The sequence below is a fragment of the Phlebotomus argentipes genome, unplaced genomic scaffold, assembly GCF_947086385.1.
Source record: "Phlebotomus argentipes unplaced genomic scaffold, Phlebotomus argentipes genome assembly contig_15, whole genome shotgun sequence".
Taxonomy (NCBI): Eukaryota; Metazoa; Arthropoda; class Insecta; order Diptera; family Psychodidae; genus Phlebotomus; species Phlebotomus argentipes.
In genome coordinates this window covers 4,854,329-4,866,837 of record NW_026776181.1, presented here as the reverse complement: position 1 = coordinate 4,866,837, position 12,509 = coordinate 4,854,329, and the positions used below count along the sequence as shown (strand labels likewise).

General features: G+C 38.3%; 1 protein-coding gene across 2 annotated transcripts in view; it reads left to right on the top strand.

Moving 5' to 3' along the window:
• Positions 1 to 12,509, top strand: part of LOC132261562 (1-phosphatidylinositol 4,5-bisphosphate phosphodiesterase classes I and II) — a 51,288-nt gene that overhangs the window by 24,815 nt on the left and 13,964 nt on the right. For both annotated transcript variants that reach the window (XM_059760432.1, XM_059760431.1), the window contains exon 5: positions 11,998 to 12,131. In XM_059760432.1, coding sequence (XP_059616415.1) covers positions 11,998 to 12,131 — 134 coding nt within the window. The remainder of the gene's footprint in view (positions 1 to 11,997; positions 12,132 to 12,509) is intronic.

Here is a 12,509-nt window from a genome sequence, read left to right as displayed (position 1 = left end):
CACTTTTTCTTCCTTGTCCAACTAAATATGGGCGGGGCTCAATCTGATCCTTCGCCCCACGGACTTTGTGTTTTATGGCTCATGGGAATGTAATGAGGAGAAATCGTGTTATGTATAGGAATGCAGGACATGATTTTTATGTTTCCAATGTTTATTGGCGATGGTGAATCTACTTTGCACTCTATTATTTGCATTCCATCGTCTTGCTTTCCGCTTGGAAAACACAGGTTTTTTCCTCGTTTTCCTCTGGCGTAAGCACTCTGGGTCTTGAGGCATGAACTGCGGGTGGAAAAAGGCACTATATGGACTTTTGAAAGGAAAAGCTTTAGTCATAACCATTTTATTCTCTTTCACACTATTATCGCCACAATTTCATTTTGTGGAAAATCTTTATGGGGCTCTAACCGGTGGGTATAAACTTTTCATGGCAATTATTGAAGTTCCTCTTCTTCTGTTCCCCTTTTTTTCCCACCTCCTTTTCTCCTTATGTCGTGCCGCGTGGATTCTCTCCGCCGCGCGAGTGTCAGTGGAAAATTTCATTTAGAAGTCCTTTTTCACACACTCAAAATGTGATTTTTTGGGGCCAAAATTAGCCACAGGGCATGAGTGGTGAGCCATATGAGAAATGATTTTTTAATTGGCAAAATGTTCAATCCGGAAAATGTTGGGTTGTGAAAAGCGACGGCTGAAATGCAGAATTTGTGTACTTGGGAAGTACTTTCGTCAGATCCAATGACAATATAGGTCGACTTCGAATACCAAAAATACACATTCCACATATTTGCCATCGCCTGGAGTAATTTACTCAAGCACGGTTATCACAGAGAGAGATCTTCAATCATAGCCGTGCATGAATTTTCGCGAGAGATAGAGACTTTTTGTTCTGTAATCAAAAAAATTCTACGCCTGCAAAAGTGTCATTTCATCACGCTTAATGATAAATCAATTGGGGAGCGAAAGAATCATCAGGAGGTCGTTAAAAAAAATTTGATCTCACCACCCGATGGTAGGTAAATAATAAATATTTGATGTTTATGAAATAAAAGAGATACGAGTGAGAAAAAATTTACATTATGCCACAGTCTTTGCTGGCTGTGAGTGTTGGAGGGGAAAACAGCCACAGTTTTGAGAAAGCACACTGTGTAAATAACGTGAAAGAAGCAATTTAACGTGTTGAATGGCGTTTTGGATGTACGCAAATGCTGGGGTGTGTAGAACAAAGAGAGTCTTCATCAATCGATATTTGATTAATTTCACTGAAAGGGATTCACTATCGAAAAAGGGGTGAAACTTTCACGGGGCGTTTTTATGTTTTTGTGTCTTCATGGACTTGAAGCTTTAGGCATTCGACTTGCCACAAGTGGAGTTATTTATTGAGGGCTTTCATTTAATTAATTAAATTGTTCAATACTGGAGTGGAATTTGTATAGACAAAGGAGAAGCTAACATCGTTTTGTCCCTTCTTCCCTTGTTTTCTGCTCAATAAACTCTATAAGTTGTACTCTGGCCTCAGTGAATGACAATATCCAGGATTTCTTTTTCATCTCTGTGTGTTCAATTTTGAAAATATGAAGGAGAAAAGAAGGCAATGCTGAGTGATACAGCACAAAGCGCTTAGTCGTTGTGAGGGATTCATCGGCAATTGGAGCATCGAGAAGTCAACATAATCCAATTTGTATATTAAAGTTTTCTCTGTTCAACTTTATCTTCCAATATGAAATTGTGCTGATGAGAGAGAAGCGAGCAAAGAGCTTTTGTCGCTGCTTCCCTGGCGGAGGGACATGAGAAAGAGTGAGGAGTGGAATTCAATTAGCCAAAGTAACCACGTTAGAACTCATGCTTAGTTAAATAAATCGATCCTTCTGCAAAATGTGAGGGAAACAGTGTGAATTTCCATGGTAAAATCTCTCTGCAATTTGATTTGTTGAACTTGAGTGTGAAGTGAATTATGTGTAACTATTATAATTTTTATGCTTATACGGCTCATACGTTAGAAATTGCATGTCTTCAAGTGTGGTACTTCTCGAGACGGATCTCGAAAGTCACCCCTTGAATGGGTAATTCGTGTTATCGTAAACTTTCCGCTCCGCCAGCCTTTGTGTGATTTTAATTAAAGATAATATTGATTAGATTTACACAGGAGTGAAATTGATGTTGAAACAAATCACATCCCCTCGTGGTTTTGGGCGAAGCAGCATTAATGACAAATTCAACAATGACCCCAATGATTGATTGTCCCAATTACGAGCCCTCGAGGATATTTCCGTGAATTCCCGAAGTGGAATTATGCTTGTGACAAAGGATACTAAACATATTGAGTGCTTGAATACAACTTTCCTTTTCCACGGACCCAAAAGTCCTCGTGTGAAAGCAAGTCTTGCTGCACTCTGCAAAGCTCCATTTGCTCTCTTCTCTGCCTCTATACATGGGATCTGATGAAGTGAGAAGAGGAAGAGTGTTAGGATTTCAATTTGTACCTTTTTTCTCTTCTCTCGTGCGAGAAGCTTTATCAATTTTCTTCGCTGTTCTCAATGTTCGCCCGATAATTTGATTTATTATGGGAGTATCTCTCCCTCCGCGTCTATAACTACGTACGCAACACACATAGCGAGTATGCGTATTATTTTTATCACAATATTGAATGGGAATTTCAGCGTCTTACGCATTTTTTTTGCCTTCAATGCAGAAATCTGTGTAGAATTTTAAACAATTTTGTGATGTGTAAACAAACGTACGGTATAAACTTTAAAGATTGTAGTTTGAGGGTGTTTATAATAATCATATTATTAGCGATGATGAGACATAAATGCTCCCATAGAATTTCTATATTGCAATTTTTATCATCGTGTTACAATATGCGTGGAAAAGAGAAATTCCTTCTCCTCAATAAACAGATAAATGTTCAATTTCATACGAGATGACTTACTAATATCAATATTATTGTACAGAAGTGTCAAGATTTCAACTTGAGATCTCCTTTGCCGTCTTTCTATTGTGAGTGGGATGGTATTGTTGCTTCTGCAAGTGCCATATCGTCTTATTAAATGTTAACAATGGTTGGGAAATGCAATTTCGCAGGTTTTATTAAATTTATTCTCAATCTATTTTTAGAGTACATTTCCAATTCAATAAATAGAATATCAATATGACGCAGCCTTGCCAGAGATGAATTGAAGATGGTGGCTTTTGAATTCCACAGCAAATAAGTTTAGAGTGGCATAAAGAGTAAGCATCCAATACAATCATGTGCATTTCATAAGAAAATCATGAGGTTTTCTACCTCACATTTATTACAACTTTTCATATCTCTTTGCCAAGCAGACATTTTCGCAATGAAATATATATAACTTTTGACCTCAAATCGAGTCAAAGTTTAATAATAACAAAGTGCGTGGATCTATTTTCGCTTGTCAATTTTCGCAAAAAGTGCTTTCGAGAATACTTTTTCACCCTCTCGGAAATATGATGTTTTTGTTCCTTTGAATTTTCAATATCACATCTTATTTGAGAGCTTTCAAGAGTAGAACTGAAGGAGGATGAAAAAAAACTGGAAATCACATTGTTCTTTCCACGGTTCGTGTTGAATATACGAAAAGGTATTATATGAATTATTATTATTCATAGTAATTATGCGGAAAACCGCTCAAGAGTGAAAAATCCAAAGTTTGGGAAGAGTATAGAAACTGAGTTTTCATTCACCGACAAACCCTTCCATTAGACACTGAATCTCTTTTCATATCCATTACACCTTCTTACGTGCATCTGTTGTGAAAATATTGTATCAAAAGATATCTTTTGTGTGCATTTTGAGGTATAATCAAAAAGCTGCTGAATTCCGTGACTTCATGGTAAATATTTCTAAAGAGTTCTTTTGCTCATAGGGTGGAAAATAAATAACCTTTCCAGGTGAATCCTCAGAACAAAAGAGAGTGCATTAGACAGCACTGGTCTGGTTCAACAAGGAGTTGAAAACTCGCCAAAAACCGCACAATGAGCACCACACACACATTTGCCATTCAGTTGAAAGTGGTGAAAAATGAGCAAGAAAAAAAGAGAAATGTCGCTCATTCTTCAGTCAACCTCATGAATTTCGTATAAACAATTGGAATTCACAATTTCATCAGCGTCCCAGGGCAAGAGAGCTGATCAAAATGTAGCTTCCAGGGGTGGTGGACAATAGAATATGGATGAGGAGGAGAGTTTTTGTGTGTTTTTGGGTGCTCCCTCAACGTCAATATGAAAAGCTGAGCAAAGGATTCATTCCTTTTCCTCTCGTTTGGGTCTATTTTTAGGCACTACATTGCTGTATCTCAGTGTATTATGGTGGGGTGTATTTGTATAGTAAGTACGTGAGCGTGGTAAAAAGTACTTGTGGCAATTACCCTTATCTGCATGGGGTTGAATGTGCGGTGCTGGGCATTCTTGCTTCAATCAACTAACCGCAAACTTTAGAGACGTTAAAATCCATAGTCTTTTCTACTATTTTATCACATTATTCTTTACTTTATCCTTGGCTATACACAGTATTGCGATGGTGCAGTAATAACAACAATAACAATATTTCTTCCTCTGATTGATACTTATGTGCTGCTCGTGTGGAATACTGAATACTGATCATGACGATGGGTTTCACACAAGTCTTTTTCGCCAAGCGTATAGAGCAAAAAAAATGTTCCTGCAGGGCAATTAGATTGATACGCTGTGGTGATTTTTAATTTGATTTTAATTCCCTCCTTTTGCCCTTTCGCTCTTCCTGTCATTTAATGTGAAATCTCGTGCACAAGTCAGTAATTTTCACCATTCATGTCTATTAAGCTGGATCCTTCATCCCCTTCAATCCGCCATTGGTGGGCGGAATTGCGGGGGATGAAAGTCGTTCTCATGGTTGAAACTATCACACCCCGTGGGGGCATTTCTCCGCACAAAACATTTATTGCGACGGAGTTTGAGGCGTTGTAGGGGGTGGGGGTGGAAAAGGGTACCTTGATTGGGGAGACTTGTGAGTTGTGATTTTCACCATCACACTGTGATATTATTATGAAAGAGGCAATAAAATTGGTTTTTATGTGTGACGGGGGAGACGAAAAAAAGAAAGGAAAATTGCCGCCATACACAATTGACTTGATGATGATGATGAAACCACCTACCACAGACATGGCCATATATATTTCCCACCACTCCAGAACCTTGGTGAGACTTGAGATGTTGGGTGGCACAGCGAGAGTAAATTGAATTTGACTGTTTGGTGTTACGTGAATAACCATAAAATGTGCGGGACGATTCCACTCTTCAGCATCCTGCAACTTTGAATTGTACATTCGATGCAATTTACAGTGGTGGCTTGAAATGTTGCATGATATAAGATGAAAATGCTCGACTTTCGATAATTTGCAAGTTGAGGGGAATCGCAGATGAAATGGGAAGAAAACTGAAATGTCTTTTCCTTGTTATCTTTTTTCTTGCTGTCCTCCTCTTAGCATATTATTCAATGTTGGTTGTCGCAGAGGGTTTTTCCTCCTATGTCAGCGTCAGAATTCATTTTCTCCATCCATTTATGCGACGACACACTGAGTCACATTATATGTGTGGGGATGTGCTGGAAAATATGGTGGCATAAACAGAGTGAGAGAGAAAATTACCAACCATTTTTCATCATTCTCTACTTTACACTATCAAAAAAATTGCCATATATTCGTTTTGGCAAGAATTTACATATTTACGCAATAATCTACATGAAATTTGCGGTGATTGACCCAATTTTTGGGCCACTAAACCCAACCCACTTTACCCTTATTTCTGAAAGGGTGAATCGGATATTATAATTACAAGGATGGAAATGGTCTTTTATTTTTCATTCCACACTTCTCACCACGCCTACATTTCACTGACAGTGGCTTTGATATAAAATGTCATTTGTGGCATGTGAAACAATATGTGTATTCTTTGTTCTATAACTTTATTCTCTCACCATTTACTCTGTGTGTACATATTATGTACATTGAAACGGAAAACTTTCTATCATCCTTTTTGTCACGCTATAATGCTGATGAAGTTTTCAATGCAGGGAGTGAGTTTTTGTTTGCAACAACTGAAATGAATAGCACTTGACTCGTATATAGAGATGATGCATCAATATCTCGAGTGAAAGAGATCAAAAGTGAGAGAATTCAGTGTAAGTTAAAAAAAAATTGGCGCTCTTGCCGCTACAATCCAGGATTCGGGGAGTGTGTGCAGATGAAAAGGACGCGTGTGTGCAGAAGAAGGCGAGATATTAAGAATAATAGCTGGCGGGAGGAAAACATTTCTAATTGTGGGTGTGGTAAAATATGTGTGTCGAAGTTGTTTGTTATGCTTTCAAAGAGGAAAAGTGGAAAATATCACATGCAGAAGAGAGAACGCAAACATCTAAATAATAAAATTGCTGAGTGGAACTTATTAAGTATGGACTTTAAGAGACGGTAATTATTTGCTCTTGTGTCACTCTGTGATCACAGCATATAATATGTTATTTATTGGCAATTGAGTGGACTTTGTGTATATGTATGTGGGAAATTGATTGGGGATTTTCCTCTTCTTGAAATGCTATGTTACACCATAAAGTCTCTCCGAAGCCCCTGACTTGGTCTTTGCTCAACTACAATTTCCCACAACAATTAACTGAGTGGGTTTTGGGTCACTGCAAATGGGGTCAGAAGGCATCACTACACATAAGGTGATTTCCGAGAAAATTGATTGAGAGGATATTAATATCATTGGACTGGAATATCTCTTGTGATTATTTTGAGTATTGCTTGAGTGTTCTCAATGATAGATCGCCAAGCGGACATTCATGCCCAACCTTAAGCTCCATTCTCTCCCTACTAATGCATGAGCAGCACAATCCACACCATTTTCTTCCTTGTCACACAAACACACACACTCACACACATAGAGCTTTCCCCATTTTCTCACCCTCGCTTCACATCCTATAATTATCCAGCAGAAATGGAGGAAGAGCCATAAAGCAGGAAGGAGGATTTAGTCAGGAGGATTTCTCTTAGAACATCTCTCAACAAGTTCCACCTTTCTGCTGTATTTATTCACGATGAGTTATGAGAGATAAAATTATCAATGTGCGATTGATTTTTCGCACAATATCTCCTCAGATGGATATTTATAGAATGCGAGGAGAGTGTGGAAAGGATTAGCGTGTAATTTTCTATATTGGATAGGGCTGAAAATAAGTGATATATGTGAAGGAGTGTTGCTGATGGAAATGTGATGAAAGGGCGCGAACTGATGCGGTGGCATCGCAGTCGCTATATATTGGAATGGATTGACAAAAGTGGGTTAATTATTAAACTTAATTATACATCAAAGTGGACACACTAATATGTGCTGAATTAGTGACAATTTGTGGGTAAAACAATCTATGTAGATTCAATATTGTTGTTGAGTTACGCGCGTGAAAATCGGGTCTTTTGTACATTAATGCACTCTCAATCAATTACTATGTTTTGTGTGAATAAACTGCACACATTGAGCAATTTGAATTAGTGGAAATTTTTTAAAATAACGGTTTCAGAATATTGTGCCTAAAAATAAAATTTTCACTTATACAATAGATATTTCATGATATATTTAAATATGGTTTGTTATTGAATTGTATTCCAAAAATAACACATTGCAAAGATTCTTTTACGTGCCGAGAAGGCGGATGAATTGGATTTTGAGTGGTTATCAATTGAATCTTATTTTAGGCTATTTAAATCTTCATATTTGCACAGTCAGGTGAGCGTTTATTGTCCCGTTCTATAATTAAATTCCTATTCATAAATACATGATTAATGAATACGCATATATACGCACTTGGCCAAACAAAAGGCGGGAGAAGTGTGCTTGGAGAAGGAAGTGAGAATGGGGAGCTTTTAGGGGGAAATTGCTTACATAAGGAGGCAATTGTACAAGTTTTACGTGAGAATATTGCACACGTATCGCTGAATATAATACAAATAAATACCGAAATACAACATAAAGTGAGGGATTAAGACATGGTGGATTATGAATTAGATGTTTTGATGTTAGGTGGGAAATAATATACAATATATTATTACTTTATGTATGTGTTTTGGGGGAGGAAACAGAGAAGAGAAATGTACATATCTGGGTATTGTTGGACGAATGTGGGGAAAATATGAGATTTTTCTTCAACGGGAATAATACGTGGTTTTCATGTCTGTTTTCTACGAAGGACGATTGTGTTATTTTTCTTATTTCCATGAGATCTTAAATGGTGTATAACATTTGGAATAGAGTAAACGTATCCTCTTACCGTCTTTCTCTCTTCCTCAGCATATTTTGCCATTACGCAATGTCAAAAGACACCAATTTCATTTATTGGTCGATATATGCAACAGCACAAATATTTTTGCTTGGAATATTGACAGGAATCTTTAAAGGAAGTTGCTGTGATATCTTCCTTTTATGGCATATTGATTTAAGGAGCAGAAGAAGCACTATCATAAATGTGAAGGTGCTTCTGTTTCTTTAAATTTATGTCCTTTTGCCAATCACTTTTTAACGGCCTATAAACTTCCGCCCAACATGAATCAAACTCATTTCCTCCAAAAAGTACAGTCAATTGGGAAAATATCAGAGACACCAAAAGCAATAAAATATTTATTTCAGACATTCTTAAATCGGTGGAAATATCGTTATTTTTACAATGAAACTTCTTTTTCATCTGTTTTATCAGTTTGCTGTTTTTCTCCATTGATGAGAAATGCCGTAAAAAAATGTTGTGAAAAAATTGAATTATACGTGAAATTTACCATGTTGTTGTTTCTCCTTTTACGTTATTGCTCAATTTGAGAGGTTATTTTGTTTTTTTTCTCGTGTGTACTAAAAATGCTGACGTCAACTTTTTCGCACTCCCCGAAAACGCCCGAGAAGTGACAAACTCGCAAGCGTTTGCTGGGTGAGAAAGTCACTTTTGTTGGTGGACAATGTCGCGTAAACTCAAGAAGAGAGCAAGCGCCGCTCAAAAGAACGAGTTTATAAACTATTTGGAGAAAAATATGGATATAATTAACAAGTGGTGAGTACCTAGATAAAGTTATTGCATGAAACAGTGTTGAAAAGCAATTGTGCTGTCAGTGATTTTGTATACTTTGGGCGATATTCTCTTCGCTTGTATTCCCGTTTCACTCTGAGTTGTATTCATGCTCAGTGAGAGACAAAACTCGAGAGAGATAAAGTGGATGAAATGCTTGAACGTAGGGAGAAACTCTGGAGAGTTAGTCGCCAGATGTGCAAAATAGAGAGGAATCGAGAGAGGAACCGGTCAAAGACTATTCTTTCACTGTAGCGGAAATTTTTCTGCAGAAGCTGAGAATGATATTTGAATTAGGATTATTGAAAAGTGTAAAAATTGTTGGTATTTTCTAACTATAAATAAAATAATGTAAATGCATTTATTTTCACTCTATCACACATCAAGTCCGACCGAAAACGATCAAAAGAAGAAGAAATGGAAGGCTATGACGAATATAGTGAACGCTGTCGGCGGATCTCAGAAGGAGTGGACGGAGTGGCGGAGGTACTTTTTAGACTGGCGGAAGAGAGTGCAACTAAAGTACACGACTTTGACGAGCAACATGCTGAAATCAAAGAAATTGGACAAGGTCGATCCCGCGCTCATACTTCAGCAATTTGACGAAGTTGATCAGCGATTTCTGAAATTATGCTGCATCGATGAAGGAGACCAAGTGATGGTATGTTCTCCGCTGCACATTGCCGACTCTGGATCGGATACCTCAATGGCAGAAAGTTCTCTTCACTCACAACCTGTGTCTGAAGTGTGGCTGCCCGATGATAATGACTTACTGGACGATATAGAGGACAATTTGTCGGTGTCTTCAACTATGATGACTCTCCCGAGTCCCCCAAAAATTATCCCAAAAAACAAGAAGCGCAAGAGAGATGATATCGTGGAAGAACATGACTTGCAGATGGATAAATTGGTTTCATTGAAGGATAAACAGTTGGAACTGCAGAAAGAGTTGCTGGGCGTGAAGAAGAAGAGTCTGGAGTTGAGGATTCAGCGGGACAAACGCGAGAGCCAACTGCTGGCGATGCAGCTGAAGAAGGAGAAAAGAGAGGAGGAAGAGCACCACATCAAGATTCAGACGATGAAGGCAAAATTACTTCTGTTGAAGAGAGAATTGAAAAAATAAATGTATTCTTTTGGGGATTATATTGAAAATGTTTTTCGTGATTTGCTAATGGCGTGATTCCTTTTATTAAATGTGGACGGTTAAGTCATAAATTGATTTCTTCTCTCACCTTTTACGCCTCACTAGTCTTGTTGACGGTGGGCGTTTTGGGGGGTGAGCTTCGGGGCGGAAAGCCTCGAGTGTGGGAGGGTGTTGTAGGTCAATTGTATGACAGCTGTGTGGGAGCTCTGGAATTACTTTATTAAGAAGCGAATTTCTCCACGAGGGTGTGGGCTGGCAACATTTCGAAAAGATAAGCACAAAAGGGGGTGGATATTGCGTTATGTGTGATATGATACACGGAAGTCTATAAAGTCAACGGAGAATTGAGCGTAAGATACTTTTGAACAGTGTTTTCCATCAAGTTGTAATTGGTTTGTGCAATTTTACCCAAAGGGTGAAATGTGATGTACGTGCGGATTTGTTTACTCTCTCTCTCTCTCTCTCTCTGGTCGATTCAATCTAAAAGTGATATTTACTGAAGGCGTTCGAATGTCGGATTACAAGATTACACAGGAATTACTTCCGAAAGTAAATAGAATTTAATGGGATTTTTTGTGTGTGTGTGATTAATCTCTCCACTACTTCTGTAAACTGCAATTTATGGTCTGTCTTAAAGCTGTAACATGTGTTTGTATTGCATTAGAGAGTCTCAAATCTAGCTATAGAAGAGAGAATTAAAATTTTAGAGACTTTCCTGAGAGTGTTCCGAAGAGGTGGCCATAAAAGGCGGAGAGAAGTAACAATGGACTGTTTACTATTCATTGCCAATTCGTCTCGTCAGTCAGCAAAGGAGTCGTTTTGCAGCCATAAATGGCACACATTAAGTAAGATGATCTGGGATGTGGAATGCACAAGGGAGAGTCACACATTACGTCATGTACGATGGCCTTTCCCGCGTGCATACTTGAAAGTTTTCGTGTTTGTCGATGGGGAGGAATTTTTATGAAAATTAAAACCATTTGCCGTTTTTACTGTCAGCAATCTCAGCTCCAATGCGATTGTTCAACTTGTTGATTTTCCCGAGGAAAATTTCACGAGACATATTGTCTCCGAGTATTTTAGTCAATAAAAGTGCTGGAAAACAGTCTGGCTTTTGGGGTTTGAGGGGTGGAAAAACAATCTCTTGGGAGAGTATTTTCATGATGACATGGAGCTTTTTGCGTGTCTCGATATTACACAGAGTGGATATAATTCTGCGTATAAGAAATTTACATCGATAGAGATGAATGAGCTTCAATTCTGATGGGTGTGTAATTCACTGGGGGTGGCGGACCAACTCTCCAAAGTGGCTACAAACGTTCTGGGGGAGAAGTCAAATATTTGAGAGAATTTTGTGTGAAACAACAAATCCGGATAGATTGAGGAGGTGGGATATCACTTTAATGGTGCCACGCAGAGAGTCTCCCAGTAAATCGGCCAATAGTCTGGCAGATTGAAGCTTTTAACTTTGCCTTTCACACTGAAAAGCACACACACACACACACAGGGAAAAGTTGAAAATGCCCCAAAGAGCTTTTAGAATGACAGGGCGGCGGGTGGAGGCGGTGGTGGAAAGCCAAAATGACGCTGGGGTGAAGTGAAAAAAAAAAGTTTCTCGTTGAACCTACATCATTTTGGAAATGTATGAAAATTGTTTGTCATCGTAAAATGGGTTATTTACAATTTGCTCAATAGATAGAGTAAAGCTGTGATATATTGTGAGAGTGGTGAAAAAAAACGATGATAAATTTTCCATTTTCAGCACTGGTCAGAGGAATTGGTGCGATTGTCCTTCAATATGACTCAACTGAATGGATCGGCTGTCATGTACTTGCAGAAAGCTCACACCAAACTCTGTCTCCTCGTGGACAAAACTGGCAAGATTCCTGTGAAAAAGTGAGTAGAGCAGAAAAATTCTTGCGAATGTTGTGTAGCTCTTGTGTGGAAATGAATGGAAAACTATCACTTCCGACCGCAAATTCCGTAATATTCTCCTCAGTCCATTGTTTGGTCGAAGGATGAATAATTCATCGAAACCACTTTCCACTGGGCGGTTAATCTTCCGACAGCATCCACTTCAATTTATCCCCGCAGACACTGTTGCTCCTCATCATTTCTTTTCCTCTAATTTCCCCCTTTTCCAATTTGTTGGATATGAGAGAATATAAATCAATATTTTCTGCAGAATATTGACGGGGAGGAGCTTTTCTCCAACAGATGCATCATTGTAATGGAGAGAATGCTTGAGAGCTTTCGGTGAATGTCCATAGAAAA